The 22947-nt window shown below is 44.4% G+C and overlaps 1 protein-coding gene across 1 annotated transcript in view; it reads right to left on the bottom strand.

Moving 5' to 3' along the window:
• Nucleotides 1-2818: 2818 nt before the first annotated feature.
• Nucleotides 2819-22947, bottom strand: part of maneal (mannosidase endo-alpha like) — a 66161-nt gene continuing 46032 nt past the window's right edge. Inside the window, exons 3-4 of the mRNA XM_041213477.1 lie at nt 4413-4489; nt 2819-3551 (exon numbers count right to left, since the gene is read on the bottom strand). Of these exons, the coding sequence (XP_041069411.1) occupies nt 2915-3551; nt 4413-4489 (714 nt within the window). The 3' untranslated portion in view covers nt 2819-2914. The remainder of the gene's footprint in view (nt 3552-4412; nt 4490-22947) is intronic.

Genomic DNA, 22947 nt, shown 5'->3' with positions numbered 1-22947 from the left:
AGACAAAAACAGAAAATGCTGGAAAAACTCAGGTCTGATGGCATCTGTGAAGAGAAACATAGTTGACGTTTTGAGTCTGTATGACTTGAGCTACAGAGAAGTAGAAATGTGATAAAATTTATACTGTTTGAAGGGGTGGAGCAGGTGAAGCTCGAGAGAGAAGACCAGCAATTAGTGGGGACAAAGGAGAGTGATCAAGATATCATGGACAAAGGGAGTGTTAATGGTAGTGGTTAGGGTTAAAAAAAAAGGCACTGATAGTGGCCTTAAGGTAAGAAAGCAGGATGTGATAATAGCAGGCCCAATCATGGAGAGTTTTAGGAAACATTGGACAAAAGCCACTTGCTACATTTACCACCTATCATGTCTTTACTCATACCATATCCCAAAATGTTATTTCATAAAAGAAATCTGTCAAATTTGCAGGTGAATGAAGCAATAATAACAGCTTACTTGGGAGCCTGTTCCATAGATTGACCACTTATTGAAATATTGTTTGCAGTGCATGATTTGCTTTGTGGGGGGATAACAGCTTCTCAAATGATTGTACATGGGGACTGATGACTTGCTGGATGGTTATATGAATCGGCTCCTTCGCCTGGGAGATTCCTCCCCATCTCACCTCAGGCCATAGTTGCCTCAGCAGTTTTTCCATCCTTCCCCACTCCTCCCAATATGAGTCCCATTCAAAAAAGCTTCTCCGATTTTAAAGATGAAATATATATTTTCCAATCTGATAAAATGGATGCGTAGAATAGTTTTTCCTAATAGAGAATGCAGATTATCCATAGGTGAGGCCACATACACTCATTTTAGTTAAAATCCAAATCTCACAACCCAAGTAAATGTACTGTACTCACATATACATGTTTACTTAACACTAACCACCATTCGTTAATCAAGGGCATAAAAAATAAGAGCTGATCTGACTGTGGCTTTAACTTTACTTTCCTCCTGCCCCCATAATCGTTGATTCCCTTGTAGGATCAAATATTTGTCTAACTCAGCCTTGAAATATACTTAATGACCCAACCTCCACTGCTCTCTGGGGCAGAGAATTCTAAAATTAATGACCCTCTGAGAGAAGAAATTCCTCCTCATCCCCATCTTCAATGGAAGATCCCTTATTTTGAAACTGCGGCCCCTAGTTCTAGATTTCCCCCACGAGGGGAAATATCCTCTCAGCAAAAAGCATGTAAAGCACTCTCAATGACCAAAAAACATTTGTACACTTGGCTTTTGATCTTCCCAGTTTACCAACAAATGCCTAGTAAGATTAAAGTTTACCTGCATACGTTATCAAAATGAGATCACCTGACCAATGATGGTGTCTTCAATTTTTTATTCGCTAAACAGAAATGCAATTGTCCATGTCTGGATTCCCAATTAGCCATATGTGGCTAACATATTGGACAACACTGACAGGACGCTGAAGTTGCATACAACAAAATTGTGTATTTTGCTTTTTATTCTTTATTTTGCCGTAGCTGAATATGTACATGTGTGTATATCATACTCACAAGCTGTCTCTAGTTATACACAAGTGCGACAATACTTGAGAGATTCTCTAGCCAGCAGCCCCCCCACCCCCCCTTCTCTGCCGCTGAGTAAGTTCCAGGGCAATATTCTGATCATGGCCTTCCATACACTGAGTACCCTAACTTAGTACAAGCATAGCTCTATGGTATGCTATAATGCTGGATGAATGCTGTACGTTATTTGTCTTACATTCACTTCTTCCCTCCGACTTGCCCCAAGTTTTCCTCTATGACACACAGCTTCTAAGCAGATGTGGCTATGGTGCTTTTGTGTAAAATAAATTACTGAATGTTCAGGAATAGCCAGGGTAAGTTGCTGTCTGTTTAGTTTTCTGTTAAATGTCTGTCATCTCTCCAACCCTCTCATGTTTAGAGTATGTGGTGAATCATAGGTCTTAACCTGCATATTATATTTTAGGATATCTAAATCCCATTGAAGCAGGACAGCTAACCAGCTGAAGTTAACAACGATTGCTGCTCAGAACTTTTTAAATTGATTAAAATAAAAATGTTGAATATAATATAGTTTTTGTTTTGTTGCTACAAGATTAGACAGGGAATGAAGGACAAATTTGCAGAAGGATCTTACTTGACTATCTTGCACTTCAATCTCACAGTTGAATTGCTTTTTAGTGCAGTGTGCATTATCACTTAAACAGATCACATAAAATATCGAGTGAATAAAATCCTATAACATGTTTTTGTTTTTGTCTTTGGCTGGAATCTCTCACAAACCTCAGATACTTCCCTCTTGATGGTGTACTTCAGCAATGAATACCGTTGTCTGACTCATAATTAAAGAGGGCCAAACTTATGCAACACAGTCTTGAATGGTGCTATTAATTGGATTGTGCTCTTTATGAACTGGTAACCTACTGTATCCCAAAACAGAATTATATGTATTTGAAGTCAATTCCCTACAGAACACGCATGTACCAGCTAGTGGGTGGGAAGCTTCTGTGACATTTTTGGGCTGTGTGGGTGGATTGGGTGTGGAAAAGGAGGAATAAGAGCGGACTTTCACTGGATTGACCAGCAGCTGATCATTGATAAGAGCACCTGTCAAGCCAACCCAGCTATTACATTATCTCAATCCAAAATCCCATCCCAAACCTCAACAGTGTACCACCAGTTGAATGGTCCCATGGGACTTGCACGTCGCTAAGATGCCTCTGAGGCCTGTTGACATAAGCTACTCAACTCTGGTATGAGAAATATGACCAAGCACGCAGAAGAAATAGTGAAGGATGCTGCTAAAGGCATATTCTGTAAACTTTATGGATCAGAAAAGGCTCATGGTAAATTTATTCTTAAAACAACAAAAGTCAATGTTCAGTTGCAGGTATTTTAGGAGGAGCTTTTTGTGCATAAAGCCTTTACATCAGCCATTGTTCTTTCTCTTTGCAAAAGTGCTTGGCCCATTTGTGGGTCAACACTAAATACAGGTTCGGCTCATGTGGCAGGTAGTCCAGGTAGGTGTACTGTGCAGTCTTCTTTGGCACTGCTTTCTCTATCTGTGTGCCCTCATGCCACTCATTAAAAGACGTGATGGAGATTATCTCTGGCCTCACTGTGAGTGCAGCATGGAGGGCGGTTTCATAGTACTTTCCACTGACCCGGTTCCTTGTGTTATGATTGTTCCATGGGCGTATCCTGGTATCTATGTATCCAGGCCCCACGCTTGGAATGAACATCAGGTTGTTGCTATCACAGAAATTCTTGATAGTTTTCCAGTTTTGGTGTGATGATCCAAATGAGAATCCGTTGGATGCGAAGTAGGTGTACAATCCATCAAATCCTGACTCCAGGATGTCCTGCTTGTGCTTCTCCTCCACTATCAGCCCAATAAACATGCCATCATATGGTGTATTGCGGATACTGTGAGGTCCTGAGGATGTGAGGAGGTTGGCCCAGGCAGCTGGGAGTGTCAGGTAGGAGTCATAGATGTAAAACATAGGCAATAATCTTCCTGTGCTGGTCCTGTATTTGTAAAAGGCTGAATGAGATCCATACCTATAAAAAGAAAATTAATTGTTACATGCAAAAAACAGAAATCTTTGACAACAAGACCCTAGCATTTAAGTTTGGGGAAGGACCTGGCTTATGACAAGGATTTTGAGAGCCTTCCTGGTCTTGGTCATAGTATGGCTGTGTGAGTCACCACTTGTCCTGTTTTCTGCATTTAGAAACTGCTACGAAAGGGGTTCAGAGCAGTTAACAGAGCGACTGTGGATTGGTAATAGTGAGCAGAGTGTTAAAAGGCAAAGATATCCTGCTAAACTGCTCATTTTAAAATATAAAGGGAGATATCTATTTCATCACCGCTGCTGAATAGAAACAGTCTGGGAAAAATCCATCATATGTGTGACATTCTGCCCACGGTCATTCATCTTTTATTTTAATGATGCCTTTGGTATTCAAAAATATGTTATATTGGGGCAGTTCTACACCATATGTCTGTCCCTAATTAGCAGTTTCAAAGCATAAAATACGGAAATCCGTTTGATATCCAGTATAATAAAAATGTTCTCACTGAGCTATTTTCACAGTTTTACTCCCTCAACATCTGCACTGAATGACTTCTCATTCTTGACGGCTTCAGCCTCCATCTCAACACATCATGCTCTCTCCCCTCTGAGTTCATTGCCCACTTCCTTCTATATCCACCCCTGGAAAACCTATCCCCAAATTCATTTAGAACTGCACATTCAAAATCCCAAATTGGTAAACTGCTTGATGGGGATCCAATGTCAACCCGCTCTAATTCAATTGGTCCACTCCAATTTTCATCTCTGGTTGCCTATTCTAGTGTCCTGTGCTTCTTGTACCTGTTGGCCAGGGAATCGAAGAGGTTCTTTGGCTGCAAACACTCACTTGTCCACAATGTACTTGATGTTCTCATACACAGTGTGGTCGCTGCGCCCCGCGTAAGGCAACATGTGAAATGCCACCTAGGAAAAGTAATGGGGCACAAAATTAAAAAGGTGAAAGGGAACAGTTATTTTAGACTAAAGACGAAATGAATAGGACACTCGAGGAAAGTTTTGTTGTAATAATATCAGTCATATTAATAGGACAGTAATCAGCTGTGTTTCATTTTGGACAGACACTGTGACAGAATAATACGTTCAGAATAGTTTGGATAAAGCTGCAGTGATCTCAAACACCCTTAATTTCCTACAGTAATAAAAATGAGAAATAATGGAAATTGCCAGCAGACCTGACAGCATTTGTGCAGAGACAGAGTTAAGATTTCAGGTCGATGACCTTTCATTAGAAAGGTTGCCTGACCTGCTGATAAATTGCAGCTTATTCTGTTTTTATTTCAGATTTCCAGCATCTGCAGTATTTTGATTTCATTTCCTGAAGTGTTTGCAAATGTTCATCTGTTATCTGTGTTACAGGCGACTTAACAAGTTAGATTTAGTCTAGTTCTGTCGAAGGGTCATGAGGACTCGAAACGTCAACTCTTTTCTTCTCCGCCGATGCTGCCAGACCTGCTGAGTTTTTCCAGGTAATTCTGTTTTTGTTTTAGATTTAGCTATTCTCTGGAGTGGCTTAGTAACAGATACAGAATGTTGTGTCATACGAATCTGTACATGCCAGCAAGATTAATCCTTCATCTGTGCTGAGTGGGCTTATTTTAGCTGAACTGTCAGGCTGTCTGCAATTAACATAAGCACCCCTCTAGAGAAGGGAAACAATCAGCGAGGATCCACTGCCGGTTGCAGCCCAGTGACCCTTACTAGAATGGGTGTTGTCAGCCTTGACTCACCAGTACTTTCACCTCTGAATCAGAAGGCTGAGGGTTCCACTGCAGAGACTTGAGCACAGAATCAAAGCCGACACTTGAGTGCAGTACTGAGGGAGTGTTTCGCTGTCAGGTACCATCTTTCAGATGGCATGTTAAACTGAGACCTTTTCTGCCCTCAGGTACATGGACAAGATCCATTCAGATGATCAAACAGAGTCGAGCAAGCTCGAGGAGATGGCAGTAATTGTGGGTACCCTTCCCTATCTTATTTAGCTTGAGATGCCCTTGAAATTCAGGAACTTGTCCATCTTCCATCTGAAGGACTGCAGTAAATCAATGCTTACTGCATATTTTGGTAATGTATTCCAGAGGTTGTTGACACAATGAAAGGGAATATTTCCTAGCATCTAATCTAATTCTTTGGTATCACATTTATACTAATGCTTCTTAATTCTCCATTTCCAATCAAGCTCAAATAACCAATTCACTCAAACACAATCTATTCCCGTCATTTTAAACTTGAAGTCTATGCTTCTCCTATGAAAAGGCCCAGTTTTAACTGTTTTAAATGTATTCATTCATAGGATGTGAGGGCGTCACTGGCAAAGACAGCATTTATTACTCAGTGTTGTCCTTCATAAGGTGGTGGTGAGCCACCTTCTCAAATTGCTGCAATCTATGCGGTGAAGATACTCCTACAGCACTGTTAGGTGTGACATTCAAGACTTTTGACCCAGCAAGAAGAAAGAATGGTGGCTTATATGTCCAAGTCAGTTTTGTGACTACGAATATACGAACAAGGAGCAGGAGTAGGCCATTCAGCCCCTTGAGCCTGATCCACCATATAAGATCATGGCTGATCTGGTAGTAAGCTCAAATCTGCATCCGCCTACCCCCAATAACCCATTGATGGGAACATGGAATTAGTGGTGTTCCCCCACTGCTGCCTTTGTCCTTCTAGGTGTTAGAGTTGCAGGTTTGGAAGATGCTGTCAAAGAAGCCATGGTGAGTTGCTGCAGTGCATTTTGTAAATGGTACACACTGCAGCCACTGTGCACTGGTGGTGTAGGGGTTGTATGCTTAAGGTGATGGATGGGCTGTCAGTCAAGTGGACCACTTTGTCTTGGATGATCTTGAGTTTCTTGAGTGTTGTTGGAGCTGCATTCATCCAAGCAAATTCCTTAAGCCTATCTTGAGAGCTAAAAGACCCAAGCCTAGATATCATTCTAGGGATCCTCCTTTGAGCCTCCTGTAAGGCTTCTACATCCTCCATCAATAAGTTGTGATATGCCTGTAGTTTTTTTCTTCCTTTCATTCTCTCCCTGTTTTGATGAACAGGCTTTTAAAACTCACGCGGGTAATGTTGACTTTGGGCAATGATCTAAACTGGATCACTCCTTGTCCAATTGCCATTCCCATTGAAGAAATACAAATACATGAAATTGATGGCCAGGAAAAGACCAACTAGTCCATCAAGCCTGCTCCACACCTCGTGATGCATTGTGACCAGCCACTTTCTGTCCCTCCCTCCAATCATGTAATCTCCTGGAACAGACAGAAAAAAGGAAAACTCTCCCAGGGTCAATAAAGGAAAAAAAGATGTGGAAAATTCCTCTCTGAGCCTGTCAGGTGAGCAAAACCATTTTGGGAGATCGCATGTACCCATTAGTGTATAACGAGCAGCTGAATGGATATCATCTGTTTTACATTGTCACTCAAACCTCTACCTCCAATCACTATTTCTGATACATTTTGATAGCTCTCCTATTCTTTTCACCTTTAATGGTATTTAACACTACACAATGGCCTCAGTCCTTCATCTAGGCTTCCTGGTAAAAAGGAAATTTCCAGCATTGACATATCTCATGAGGCAAATCGATCATATTTCCACACAAACCACGTGGTGACAACCTGATGCATCCATTGTGAAGATTTTGACAGCGCTAGTCAAAACAGTAATTGTGAGGCTGGTTTCAAGTTCTGTTTTCGGACTTGCGTAGTTACCCTGTTATTTCAGTATCTCACTAGCCCATTGTTGTCATCCTCTATAGAGCATTTCACAAAATCTCAAAACTGAAATAGCTTACTATTTATAATTAAACACTGAATAACTTTTACTGTACATAGTGAATATAAATGCATAATTACTTGCTTTCCTTCTGCCCTTGACATGCTTATTTTTCATCTTTTTTAACTGTTGTCAGGTGCTATTGATTAGAATGAGAACATGTCAGCGTTTAAGTATGCTTTAGTTTATGTATATTGATCCATGTGTCCTTGTAATCCTCTAAGTGTGTGGGAAGGCAAGATTTAAAGACTTAAAAAAGATTGGAAAGTCAGTGATGTGCTGAGCTGGAACATTATCCTTTCATTTCTGGGAGCAGGGTTCAAACACAGTCCAGATCAATGAGGTATTGACTGCCCTCTCTTCTCCTGTGAAAATGGTGCAGTAAATAAATCTGTGGTGATCCAAACCTTATTTCTTTCAAGCCAGAGTTCATTGTACAAAATTGCCTGCAGATTGGCATTATATGAGTTTCACCTGGAAACAGACTATAAGGATGGTTGGTGGAGGAAATAGGATTAACACTGGTACAACGGGGCTGAAAATCTGAGGTGGCAATTCAGGATGTTGTCCAGCAATCCACATATAAATTTTCTGCTCAGAGAGAAACAACACAGTTTGATCAAAATAGTACTTCATGTGTTCCTTAAATTAGCATCGTTTACCTGAACCTTTGGTAAGAGGAAAATAAGATTACATTCTGAACCTTGACGTGATCAGTAGTAATCTTTTTTGTTAGTAATTATCTGTTAACAATGATTATCTGTCCTCCAATTTGGTACAAATTCTGAATGATATTTCTAATTTGAGCCAAATTGGACAATTCATGTATTCAATTAATCTGAATTGGTCTCAATTTAAGGTCAGTTCAGACGTACCTTCCAATACTTTGCAACATCACGGGCAGAATTGTCCCAGATTTGCGCTAAGTGCAGTAACAGATGGGTAAAACCACGTTTTACCAGCCGGCTGCAATGGCGACTTCTCATGCCATATCGTCCCAAACCCGCCTCATTAATTATGCATTCCTGGGAAATATACCATTTCTATGGTGGGCGGGCTCTCATTTGTCCGCCATGCCATCACTTCGCCGCTTTATCACGCTGGGCGCCATATTTAAAGTGCAGCTGCATGCACACTTCTCAGTGCTTCCAGCCCAGGACTGCTGCATGGAAGAAACAGCCCTGAAAAGCGAAAAGATTGCAGCCCCCCCCACCCCGGGTTCAATGATGCATTCCTCGAGTGCCATGTGACGTGCCGTGGTGTCCTTTACCCCCGCTCTGGCCGCAGGATGGGCAGATGGGCAGCAACATCACCAATCCAGCATGGGAGGTGGTGGCAGTGGTGGTCAGTGCCAATGCCCAGGCAAGATAGGACAGCCGCCCAGTGCCGCAAGAGGATGAATGATCTCCTCTGTTCTGCCAGGGTAAGTCACTCTTCTCATCACTCTCAACTCTCACACTCACAAACCCAGCACATATCCACAGGGCCTTCACTCACTGCCAGTTCATGGGACATCACCGTTCACTCTCTCACATGCACCTACATTGTCCTCATCCCATCCATGGGACCACTCACCACCCACACATGCCAGGCATACTTATCACCTGGCCTGGCAGGCATCCTGCTTACACTTTCTCCATCTCTATTCCTGCAGGACAAGCTGGCACACAATGAGAGGGAGAGGACGCAGACTGGTGGAGGAATGCCTGAAATCAAGAGCTTCACGGACTTTGAAAACAGAGTCATCCAGCTGGCCGGAGAGGATCTGCACCGTTCCTGTGCTGATGATGAGGTCGACGGTGCTCTACGAAGTGAGGGTCCAGCAGTGCAACATCCATCAGACAACCATGCCATGAGTGATGTGTCCTCTTTCACAGGCCTCTGCCGTGCACTAATTATCTCTCCTTGCTTCCGCAGGCACGTCTGCCAATCAGCCGACAGAGTCCATGACCCAGGGCCTCCAATCAAGCCCCAAAGAAACCTCTGAAGAGGAATCTGAAGGCATCCTCCTTGATGTTCCGTTACAACGCTCACCCACACCCTTCACCAGCGCAGAGACACACACCTTGGTGGGACCCAGCTTTAGAGTAGCCTCAGGATCACAATCTGGCAAGCACATTGCACTTTATGATCCACAGTTGGCGGAGGCAGAGACTTCCCAGGTGCCTGGCACTCAGAGAACTGCTGGAGGCCAGAAATTTGCTGAGTCCAAGTCAGATGACCAGCCTCTGGACTCGGTCATGCCACAGTTGCTGGAGCTGCAAAGAAAAGCTCGGGAACATCAGGAAGGGATGTCTGCTGCACTCCTCCGATTGCAAGGCACAATGGAGGAGTCCATCTGCCTTCAGGCCAAGGTGATAGCGCTGGCATTACAATACACTGAGGTCAACATTGGTCGGATGGCATCCGCCACGGAGACCCTTGGTCCATGATGTCACTCCTGCACTGCTGCGTGGGCTCAATTCCAAAGCTGATGCCATAGTTGGCTGCTTGTGTGTGAGAGGGGTGTGGCGCAGCTCGATCTCACTCCAGCTAACCCTTCTCAAGGAGTCAGCCAGGGGCTGTTGGGCATCCACAGGGAGGAGGATCAGCAAGTGTGCACACCCACACTTGCATACCCCAGAGCTATCCATCCAGGTGACTCCGGGAGTGTCTGGCCCAGCTGAGTCCCCCCTTCCTGTGAGCTCGATAGCTCCAGCTTCACAGTCCGAGGGGGGTGCCACTGTCACAGGACTGGGGCACTCCAGGTCTCAGCCCTCCAAAGGACGCCTGCCAAGGTCATCACAGACAAGGCGTAGCAGGCAGCAGGCTGCCCCACCTCCACTGTGGATGCCTGGGGAGCACCAAGACGTCGCAGCACGGTTAGGAAAGTTAAAAAGATGTAGTTGCAAGGCATGGGCGCAGGTGTTAATCACTTGTACATAATGTTCACTACTGTAAATAAACTCCCGAGAATGCTCCCCTGCCTGTGGCTCCTTGCTCTGATGAGCAGTGCTCATGTCACTCAGATGTGAAACCTATCTGCACGAGATAAAAGGAAGGTGTCTCAGTCCAGGGCCTCTTCCCTGTGCTCTTCAGACCAAAGTGATGGTCCGACCTCACACTCCCTGAACATATTAGTGATGTCTGCGCCTCGATGGTGCTGGTCATTGCTGCCAGAATTTTGTGGGCAAGCGTCACAGAGTTCCATCATTCTCTCTGTGTTCTCTCAGCACCTTTAAGATGGGGCTGGCTCCAATCTCTGTAGGTCTGTAGTTCCCTGTTTTCTCTCTCCCTCCCTTCTGAAATAGTGGGGTGACATTTGCTACTTTCCAATCTTCAGGAACCATTCCAAAATCTATAGAATTTTGGAAAATGATCACCAATGCATCCACTATCTCTAAAGCAACCTCCATTAACACCATGGGTTGCAGAATATCAGGTCCTGGGGATTTATCAACTTTCAATCCCATTAATTTCTCCTTTTATTTATACTTCCTTCAACTCCTCATTCTCCCTAGTCCCTTGGATCTCTAAATCTGGGATATTTTCTGTATCTTCCTCAGTGAAAACAAACACAAAATAATTATTTAGCTTCCCTACCATTTCTCTATTCCCCATTATGAATTCTCTTGACTCTGCCTGTAATGGATGCACAGTTGTCTAAGCCAAAAGCTTCCTTTTTACATACCTCTAAAAGCTTTTACAGTTTGTTTTTATGCTTTTGGCTAGATTGCATTTATATTCTATCCTTCCTTTCTTTACCAGTTTTTTGGTATTCCTTCACTGTATTCTAAAAACCTCCCAATCCTCAGCCTTACTACTATGTCTGGCAACTTTACAAGCCTTTTCTTTTAATCTTATACAATCCTTAACTTCCTTTATTAGTCACAGTTGACTGACTTTTTGGGCTTTTGCAACTTGAAGTGATGTATAGGTGCTATGAGCTATGTAATGGTTCTTTGAAGATTATTCATTGTCTATGTACAGTCATACCTTTTAATATATTTTCCAAATCCACCTCAGCAATTTGTCCCTCATGCCTTCATAATTTCTTTTATTCAACTTTAACACCCTTGCTTCAGAGTGAACTACCTCACTTTCAAACATTCTAGCATTTTGTGGTCACTCATCTCTAAGGTTATTTCTCAACAAGATTATTAATTAGCCCTTTTTCATTACCATAATATTAGATCTAAAATAACCTGTCCTCCAGTTGGCTCCTCAACATACTGCTCTAGAAAACCATCTTTAACACACTCCAGAAACTCGTCATGCACAGCGTTAGTGTTCAGTTGGTTTACCCAGTCAATATGCAGATTGAAGTCACCCATGATTACTGTGTTGCCCATGCTACATGCTTCTCTCATCCCCTGATTAATACCATGTCCCATATTACCACTACTGTTTGGTGGCCGATAAACAACTCCAACCAAGGTCTGCTGCCCTTTGCTGTTTCTTAGCTCCACCCAAACAAACTACACATTGTTCTTCCAATCTGAGAACCCCCCTTACTGATGCACTGATCCCATCCTTACTATCAATGCAACTCCACCTCCTTTCCCTTCTTGTCTGTCCTTCCTAAACGTCGAATATTCTTGAATATTCAGTTCCCAGTCTTGGTCACCATGCAGCCATGTTTCTGTAATGGCAATTATATCATACCCATTTACCTCTATTTGTGCCTTTAGATCATCTACCTTATTGCGAATGCTGCGCGCATTCAGGTAGAGTGCCCTTAACTTTATCTTTTTGACATCATTCTGCATTCAAAGCATACTCAATGTTCTGCTTTGTTTCTCCTGCCTTCTAGTCCCAGTACTACTTCCTCTAACCAACTTTACTTTCTTCCAATTTGGGCCATCCCTCAGGTTCCCACCCCCCCTCGACAAGCTAGTTTAAAACCACCCTAACAGCACTAGCAAATCTCCCTGTGAGTATATCAGCCCCAGTCCTGTTAATATGTAACCTGTCCAGCTTGTACAGGTCCCACTTGCCCCAGAACTGGTCCCAATGCCTCAGAAACCTGATGCCCTCCCTCCTACACCAGTTCCCCAGCCACGTATTTAATTGATCAGTCCTCCTATTCCTATGCTCACTAGCACCGTAGCACTGGGGGTAATCCTGAGATTACTGCTCTTGAGGTCCTGCTTTTTAATTTCCTTCCTAACTTCCTGAAATCTGCTTTCAGGACATCATCCCTCTTCCTACCTATGTCGTTGGTACCAATTTGGACCACGACTTCTGGCTGATTCCCCTCCTCCCAAAGAATGTCCTGCAGCTGCTCTGTGACATCCTTGACCCTGGCACCAGGAAGGCAACACACCATTCTGAGTCACGCTTACTGCTGCAGAAACGCCTGTCTGATTCCCTGACTATGGAATCCCCTATCACTATTGCCCTTCCATTCTTCTTCCTACCTCCCTGTACACCTGGTACCACAGGCTTGGCTCTGGCTGCACTTCCCTGAGGAACCATTGCCCTCATCAGCATCCAAGATGGAAAGCCAACTAGCAAGCATGATAGACTCAGGGGACTCCTGCACTACCTGCCTGGTTCTCCTAGGTTGCCTGGCGGTCACCCATTCCCTTTCTGGCTGTAAGATTCTGACCTGCAGTGTGACCATCTCCCTAAGCTGGGTATCCACATGGTCGTTTGCCTCGCGGATGTACAACAGTGACTCCAGCCGTCGCTCAAGTTCTAAAACCCGGAACTCAAGCTTGTGCAGCTGGTGACACTTCCTACAGATGAGACGCATGGTGTGTCGACACACGTCGACGTGTGTCACACGTACCCCAGGATGTACACTCCACTTGGCCAAGCTGACCTGCCATCCCATAAGTCTAAAATCTATTTATTACACTTAGAGTAAGTAGGATGAGTAGGATAAATTACTAGTAACTTAACTTTACTACACTTACGTTAACTTTATCTTACTTTGGCTTACTTTATTACTTTATTTCACTTTGACTTGGTTTACTTCCCCATTGCGAGTGTTCCTTACTGAAATCCAAGTGGCTACTTTTTATAACTGTTGCGTTTTTCTGGTTTTAGGCTATTTAAACAGGCTCCCCTAATAGCAGCTTCTCACCAACCAATGAACTTACAGTTTTCCTGCGATGTCACTTCTAGATTTTTTTTCAAACTCAGCCCGTTGCCCGAATAGAGGTGTCCCTCACAGGTCCAGCCATCTCCCTTCCTGGAAGGTGAGTGAGGGCCCAGAGCCTCACCTTCTATTTATTCGCTGCCTGGGTAGAGGTATCCCTCGCAGGTCCGGCTGTCTCTGCTCGCTCATCACCATTGATGTCCTCATTGAAGGAGACCTCCAGCTCCTGCATCTCCTCCTCAGCCAGCTCGTCTCCCCAATGTGCAGCGCCACGTTGTAAAGGGTGCAGCAGGTGATGATAATGCGTGACACCCTCTGCAGACTATATTGCAGGGCTCCACCAGGCACCAGAACCTTACTTTCAGCATCCCAATGGTTTGCTCCACAAAATTGCGAGTTGCAGCATGAGCCTCGTTATATCTTCGCTCTGCTGCAGTCTGAGGCCACCTCATGGGTGTCATCAGCCATGGCCTCTACCCTTGTCCCTGAGGAGCCAACCCTGCCGCTTCTGTGGACCCTGGAAAACGTTTGGGATCTGTGCCCGACTGAGAATGTAGGAGCCGCGCACACTCCCTGGAAACCGTGCACAGACCTGCAGGATGCGTTTGTGGTGGTCGCACACCAGCTGCAAATGGAAGCCCTTGTGGTTGACATAGCTGGCCCCTTGTTGAGATGGAGATCTGAGCGCCACGTGAGTGCAGTTGATGGCACCCTGCACCTATGGGAAACCCGAGATCTGAGCAAATCCAATCGCTCTTGCATCCTGGCTCTCCTGGTCCCGGGCGAAATGCACAAAGTTGTGTGCTCTTACGAAGGTGGCATTTGTGATCTCGTGGATGCATTTGTGGGTGGTGGCTTGTGATATCCCACAGAGGTCATCTGTGAAGCCCTGAAAGGAGCCGCTGGTATAAAAACTGTGTGTGGTGGTCACTTTCATGCCAACTGGCAATGGATGCCCCACATGTCCCCGTGGCGCCAAATCCTGCAGTAGCTGGCAGATGTGACCGACCAGTTCCGTAGACATGTGCAGTCTTCAGCGACACTGGTTCTCGGTTATCTGCAGGAATGAAAGGCAGTGTCTTTAGACCCTGGGTCTAGCTAGGTGCTGACCAACAACAGCTCGTTGTGGCTCTTCAGAGGTGTGTGCGGGAGCCTCAGCCGCTGCCTCTTTCTGAGGGTGCTGCTCCTCCCTCTGCACAGCCAGATGCCTCTGTCGCTCTCTTCTCCTTCGCCTCTGCTTTCTGTATGCCATGAGGCATATAGCTAGTTCACCAGGCTTCATGGTCCTGATGTACTCCTCCTGCAGGATGAAAGAGAGAGACATGTGGGTTAGTTTGGGTAAATAAGAACCTGTCTTGGTTAAGTCTGAAGGCCCCTTAACACATCCTGGAGTGTGCTGGCCACCAATTGGATGGCCAGAGATTAGTACACTGCATGGCTGCCTGAATCTGCACCTACTTCCACCCCACTCTACCTGACCGATTGGTGGCAGCTTTGCCCATTGGACTGCATGCTGTGCTCTCAGCTCAGACGCAGGCATTCTCCTAACCCGTACTGCAAGGCTGCGCTGTTAGCTTGAACCATGGCGGAGCCTGGTCCAAATGGGCATGATGACATTGCAAAGGGCTGTGAGCGCCTCCATCAGTGACTGCTCCACAGCCAGCAGGTGTATTACAATGAGGTTCCTGACATCCGATGGCAGGGGGCTGAGTGGACGAATGCAAACTGGTTTCATGGCGTCGTAAAACTGATTTTGGCCTTCTCGTCATATTGTCCACTCATGCCGCCGCATGGATGATTTCGCCCCATGATCAGATCAGCATAGCTTTCCTCTATCTCTAACTTTTACATTGACATTCGTGCGACAGAAAGAGATATCGCTGGCCTTGGAACTGACTCCAGTCGAACACTGAATGAAACAAAAAATGATCAGAATGTGTCTTGTGTGCCAGTGAGGTGCACCAGCATTTTCACGTGAGGTTGAGTTTTGTTGCTTGTGAGTTCTCCATTTAGTATTGCATTTTTGTTTTGAATTGAAGAATTGAGATGAAGAGCTAAGCCCCATATTAGAGGACACCAAGGCTGATAGGACCAAAAGGGATAAGCTAACTCAGGTGGTAGTTACTGAGTGACTAGACAGGAAAAAATTGGACAAAGGAACCATGGAGAGGGGCCCAAGGAAAGGTGAGATAGAGGGAGAAAGTTGGGTAAGAAAGGACATTAGAGCACCGTTGTGGGGCTAATGTCCATGAGAGCTAGCGTTGGCAGAAATTCAAATGCAATTAGATTTGCTGCCTATTAATATTGACTGAGAGATATATAATCACATCAACTCTGCTGGCATCTTTTCAGTTCCCTTTTGAAGAAGTAGTGTTGGTGGTGTGTAACATTCTTTGGGTCTCACTCCCTGAGTGGTGTTCAACAGAGTTCTGAAAGCCATGCATTCTTATTTTTATGATTTCTATGCTCTGGGTGCCTTCAATATCACCCGCCTCCATAAGTGGTGGAGGTGGAACCTTGTCATGGGACCAATCCAGGATTTATTTATGAAGCCTCATTAATTACTGCCTCAATGACTCATTACATTTTGCAATCATATTAATGGCACAGTAAAAAAAAACAATTAAAACAAAGCACCTTCTTATTACTCTCAGACCAGAGACGGCTTTCAAAATTGTTCCCATTATTAGATGGTGTGACATTTTCTGTGGGTGTGCTACAAACAATTCAGCATCACAAACACAGATTATCTGGTCATTATCTCATTGGTGTCTGTGGGGCTGGCTTTGTAAGTTGACTGCAGTATTTCCTACATTACAACAGTGATTACACTTGAAAAGCATGGGCTACAAAAAGTGCTTTCGAATGTTGTGTGGACATAAAAGGTGCATTAATAGTATAAACCATTCTCTTTTTTTATTGACAGCTTCAGTACAGGCTTTAAAATGCACAGATGCAGCCGCATCCCATCCGATTCTGAGAATACTACACAGTGTTAACACAGCTCGTTAAAAGTTTTGTAGCATGCGTGCTTGCACCCCCCCTTACTGTTTCTGAGGAATCTGTAAATCGCAGCAATTAGCTCAGTGTGTCCAGGGGCAACGCATTCACTGAGGCAATGAAGAATGTGTCTGTGTACATTTTAAGGGCATGTCCCAGTGGGTTAAAAGCTGTGCCCTGGCAGACTGGCTACAGCTGCGCCATCCCTCTTGTGACTTTGGTGGAGGAGCAATTAAAGGAAACGCATGAATATTAATATATCACACATGCATATTAAATTATGTGTACGAAGATTAAATATTTTCCCAAAAATTGTTTTAAACAAAGGGTTTCTTATTTATTTAGGACTGCTTTTGAGAGGCTCTTTACGTACCCTAAATTTGGATGAAGACATACCCAGTTACAGGGTCTAGCAGCTATATTACATTACCAACTCAACATGGAGGTTGCCGGGAGCTTGCTTTAAGTGTAATACAGGCTAAGTTCAGGGGAAAATGCATCATTAAGTAGGAACACTTATTCATCAGCCAAATGAAAGCAGCTTCGTTGAACTTATTCCCTGTTTGTCAGGATAATAAACATGAACGCAAGATAGGCCCTGTGGGAGCAACAGAGTTCTGCATCTAATTACAGTCCAGAAAATTAATTAAAAGCTTTCATCAGGCACAACACATTGCATTTATGCAAGTGAAAAAAGAACATTTCAGAGCTTCAGAGAGCATACATTACATTTTTAAAAAAGGGATTACTAATGAGTGGAGTGTAGTTAGTGAGGTTTAATATCTGTTAGGCATTCCATGGATAGATATGTGTGTTTGCCATTGACACTGAAATCTCAATTCTTTTTGACCTTCTAATGACCTCCCCTGCTCTCCTGATGTGCAGTCCTCTCAGCAGTGGCTTCCCTCTGGTATCTTGTTTGAACCTTGAGCATGAAGCATGTTCAGTCTATCCAACTATAGTAGGAATCGCTGCTGAGCCTAGTTGTACCCTTGCCCTAACTAGCATGCATTTTCCAGCAGCAATCACTAGATGCCCATTGAGAGTGGGAGTCCTACCTTGTGTGACTTTTACCCTCTGTAAAGTCACAATAATGCAGTTGGACCTCTACAACAATAGTAACTGGCATTTGTACAGTGCCTTAAACAAAGTAAAAATGTTCCTTACTGTCGTTGGGGCAAAATCCTGGAGCTCCCTCCATAACAGCACAATGCCTGGACCTTTAGCACATGGAGGCAACAGTTCAAGAAGGTGGTTCACCACTATCTTTTCATGGGCAATTAAGGATGGGTAATAAATGCTGGCCTCGTCATTGACACTCACGTACCATGGATGAACAAAAAAGAAATCTCAAGGCTAAAAACAAAAAAACTGCGGATGCTGGAAATCCAAAACAAAAACAGAATTACCTGGAAAAACTCAGCAGGTCTGGCAGCATCGGCGGAGAAGAAGAGTTGACGTTTCGAGTCCTCATGACCCTTCGACAGAACTTGAGTTCGAGTCCAAGAAAGAGTTGAAATATAAGCTGGTTTAAGGTGTGTGTGGGGGGGGTGGGGGGGGGTAGAGAGACAGAGAGAGAGAAGTGGAGGGGGTTGGTGTGGTTGTAGGGACAAACAAGCAGTGATAGAAGCAGATCATCAAAATCACCAACAATAGAACAAAAGAACACATAGGTGTTAAAGTTGGTGATATTATCTAAACGAATGTGCTAATTAAGAATGGATGGTAGGGCACTCAAGGTATAGCTCTAGTGGGGGTGGGGAGAGCATAAAAGATTTTAAAATATTTAAAAATAATGGAAATAGGTGGGAAAAGAAAAATCTATATAAATTATTGGAAAAAAACAAAAGGAAGGGGGAAGCAGAAAGGGGGTGGGGATGGGGGAGGGAGCTCAAGACCTAAAGTTGTTGAATTCAATATTCAGTCCGGAAGGCTGTAAAGTGCCTAGTCGGAAGATGAGGTGTTGTTCCTCCAGTTTGCATTGGGCTTCACTGGAACAATGCAGCAAGCCAAGGACAGACATGTGGGCAAGAGAGCAGGGTGGAGTGTTAAAATGGCAAGCGACAGGGAGGTTTGGGTCATTCTTGCGGACAGACCGCAGGTGTTCTGCAAAGCGGTCGCCCAGTTTACGCTTGGTCTCTCCAATGTAGAGGAGACCACATTGGGAGCAACGAATGCAGTAGACTAAGTTGGGGGAAATGCAAGTGAAATGCTGCTTCACTTGAAAGGAGTGTTTGGGCCCTTGGACGGTGAGGAGAGAGGAAGTGAAGGGGCAGGTGTTGCATCTTTTGCGTGGGCATGGGGTGGTGCCATAGGAGGGGGTTGAGGAGTAGAGGGTGATGGAGGAGTGGACCAGGGTGTCCCGGAGGGAGCGATCCCCACGGAATGCCGATAGGGGGGTTGAAGGGAAGATGTGTTTGGTGGTGGCATCATGCTGGAGTTGGCGGAAATGGCGGAGGATGATCCTTTGAATGCTTCCTGTAAGGACTCCATCCCATTCTCTCAGTTCCTTCGCCTCCGTCGCATCTGTTCCGATGATGCTACCTTCAAAAACAGTTCCTCTGACATGTCCTCCTTCTTCCTTAACCGAGGTTTTCCACCCACTGTCGTTGACAGGGCCCTCAACCGTGTCCGGCCCATCTCCCGCGCATCCGCCCTCACGCCTTCTCCTCCCTCCCAGAAACATGATAGGGTCCCCCTTGTCCTCACTTATCACCCCACCAGCCTCCGCATTCTAAGGATCATCCTCCGCCATTTCCGCCAACTCCAGCATGATGCCACCACCAAACACATCATCCCTTCACCCCCACTATCGGCATTCCGTAGGGATCGCTCCCTCCGGGACACCCTGGTCCATTCCTCCATCACCATCTACTCCTCAACCCCCTCCTATGGCACCACCCCATGCCCACGCAAAAGATGCAACACCTGCCCCTTCACTTCCTCTCTCCTCACCGTCCATGGGCCCAAACACTCCTTTCAAGTGAAGCAGCATTTCACTTGCATTTCCCCCAACTTAGTCTACTGCATTCGTTGCTCCCAATGTGGTCTCCTCTACATTGGAGAGACCAAGCGTAAACTGGGCGACCGCTTTGCAGAACACCTGCGGTCTGTCCGCAAGAATGACCCAAACCTCCCTGTCGCTTGCCATTTTAACACTCCACCCTGCTCTCTTGCCTACATGTCTGTCCTTGGCTTGCTGCATTGTTCCAGTGAAGCCCAACGCAAACTGGAGGAACAACACCTCATCTTCCGACTAGGCACTTTACAGCCTTCCGGACTGAATATTGAATTCAGCAACTTTAGGTCTTGAGCTCCCTCCCCCATCCCCAACCCCTTTCTGCTTCCCCCTTCCTTTTGTTTTTTTCCAATAAATTATATAGATTTTTCTTTTCCCACCTATTTCCATTATTTTTAAATATTTTAAAATCTTTTATGCTCTCCCCACCCCCACTAGAGCTATACCTTGAGTGCCCTACCATCCATTCTTAATTAGCACATTCGTTTAGATAATATCACCAACTTTAACACCTATGTGTTCTTTTGTTCTATTGTTGGTGACATCTTTTGATGATCTGCTTCTATCACTGCTTGTTTGTCCCAACAACCACACCAACCCCCTCCACTTCTCTCTCTCTCTCTCCGCCCCCCCCCCCCCACACACTTTAAACCAGCTTATATTTCAATTCTTTCTTGGACTCGAACTCAAGTTCTGTCGAAGGGTCATGAGGACTCGAAACGTCAACTCTTTTCTTCTCCACCGATGCTGCCAGACCTGCTGAGTTTTTCCAGAAATCTCAAGGCGTTCCACAGGACGATAATCAGACAAAATTGACACGGAGGTAAAGAATATTAGGACAGGTGACCGAAAACTTGGCCAATGAGGTAGGCTTTAAGAAGTATCTTAAAGAAGGAAAGAGAAGTGGAGTGGTTTAGGGAGGGTATTCCAGACCTTAGAGCCTGGACAATGGAAGGCACAGCCGGCAATGGTGAGGTGATTACAATTAGATATGCACAAGAGGCCAGAATTGGAGGAACACTGAGTTCTTGGAAGGTTGTGGGGCTGGAAGTGGTTACAGAGATAAGGAGGGTTGAGGTCATGGTGGGATTTGAAAACAAGGGCAAGAATTAAATCTTAAAAAATTTGTAGCAATGAAATTAAACATTGTAGGAAGGAAACCCAAGTAGCAGGCCTGAAATGCATTATAATAAAAGCCTACCATGACATCCAAATGACCTGTTTATGAACCTGCAGATGCATTATTATTTAATTACAAACTGATATGTTGCAATAGGGCTAGTCGCCTGTGACTGCAGGCATCTGTAGACTGTCTACTTATTGATGATTTTGAAGCTATTGACTAGATTGTACATTAAGCTGTCGTGTGTGCAATTCATCACTATTGAAGTAGGGATCAGTAAGCAGTAACAAAATACATCATGGTATCATCTTTTCAGTGGAATTATTAGAATTAAATTTCGGCTTCCATTAAAATCGAAGTGAGCTTAATCAAAGTCATCCCCTGTTATCACTGTTTAAGCACCTTACACATTAGATCCTCCTTCAGGTACCCTGCCCCAAGCAACCATGGACTTTCGTTGGATTGGTCCATCATTATGCTTGGCAAAGTACTGCAGTGGTTTGCTGTTCTGCAGTATGGGCAACCAGGAAACTCTCCCGCTCTTACCGCCTGCCCTCAGGCACATTGGAAGGATTTACAGGCTGATAATCAACCATGTTATGAAAACATCTTCTGTGGCTATCAAGTCCCAGAGTGGGACTTGAACCTAGAGCTTCTGGCGTAGAGGTAGGAGCACCGCCCACTGCACCAAAGACCTCCTGTGCAATTAGATGCTGAACCCTTTTTTTCTGGTGTGATGCTTTGATTCAGAAAGATCTAGATCCCATGGACACGCGTACATGTTTGGATGGGTTCTTTTTGACTGTTGTTGCATGACTCATTTTATGCGTGGGTATCTGGTGAGGATAGGGTTGGACTCAACCATAATCCTTGCTTTCCAGGGTAAAGCAACCTGCTGATGTCGATGTTTAGGCTTGTGTGTGAAATGGCCACTTACGCAGCTTATGTGAGATGACTGATTCTTGTAGAACCACACAGGAGTACAAGAAGGGAGAACTTGAATTTACTTAGAGACTGGTTACAATTTTAGGACACTCCAAAGCACTTCCCATTCACTGAATTTCTTCTCAAGTGCAGTCACTCTTGTTATAAAAGTAATTATGGCTACAGCAAGATACAACAAATTGCAAACTGAATGAATGAATAGTTAATTTGTTTATTTTTTTGGGTTGTGTTAATTAAGGGGAGACCAGGGCACTGGGAACACTCTACAATGTTCTTCAAATACAATAATGTCTTGGGATCTTTCAAACCAGATCTGCTAGACACAATTCAATGCAAGTTAGTACATCTTGACAGTGCAGCACTTCTTCAGTGGTGCACTGAAGTGTCAGTCTAGATCAGTCCTGCAGCTACAGCCTCAATCCACAACTTTCAGATTCAGAGGTGGGAGTACTACCAACAGCCTGCATGTATGCCATCACTGTTTGAATGCAAGGGGTCTTTTTGAGGATTCTCAATCTCATAAAAGTTGCTTGAGCTGTCTTTCCTTATTCAACACTACAAAAGATGCAGGTCACCTGGTCATTATCTAGTTGCTATTTGTGGTAAGTGGCTATACACAAATTGGCTACTGCATTTCCTACATTATAACACTGATGGCACTTCAAAGGTATGTCATTGGCTGTGAAGTGCTTTGAGACATCCAGTGGTCACGAAGAATGCTATATAAATGCAATTCTTTCTCTTTTGATGTCCACTTGATCCAACATAGCTACAAAGCTGGAGCTGGACATAACTGAAGACAGATTGGATGCTCCTTACTCTTTGTACTTTTCTCTTTGTGGGAGGACAGGTTATTAACTTCCAGCAGGTGTGAGCCATCAACTATGGGTGTTTTCCCTCCCTGTGATATAGCAATTGCCAGTATTGCTCAGCAATGGCTTAGCCAAAGCATGTAAGTCAACGGAGAAGATCATGGGGGTGCAATGACTTTCACCATAATCTCTATCTCTGCTTGACTATCAGCTTTCCTTATATTTAGTCAAGGGTTAAGGGGCCCAGATGGCAAATTGAGACCACAACGAGATCACCCATCATCTTATTATTGAATGGTGGAGCAGTCTTGAAGGGCTGAATGGCCTACTCCAGCTCTTATGTTCCCCTAATATAGGACCATGTAAGACAGGATTTAGATTCTTTTTTGGGTGCATGTGCATTGGACACTATAGTTTTATTAAAGATGTAAATGTTGCCTCCAACACTATTGCAAAACACCATCATAAATCTTTTACACCATGTACACTCACTAAGAACATATGAATACAAGAAATAGGAGTGGGGTCCAGCCTACTCTGTCATTCAATATGGCCATGTTTGATCTTGGGTTTCAACTCCATTTTGCTGCCCAGTCCCATACC

The sequence above is a fragment of the Carcharodon carcharias genome, chromosome 19 (assembly GCF_017639515.1).
Source record: "Carcharodon carcharias isolate sCarCar2 chromosome 19, sCarCar2.pri, whole genome shotgun sequence".
Classification (NCBI taxonomy): Eukaryota; Metazoa; Chordata; class Chondrichthyes; order Lamniformes; family Lamnidae; genus Carcharodon; species Carcharodon carcharias.
This window is presented reverse-complemented; position numbering and strand designations above follow the sequence as displayed.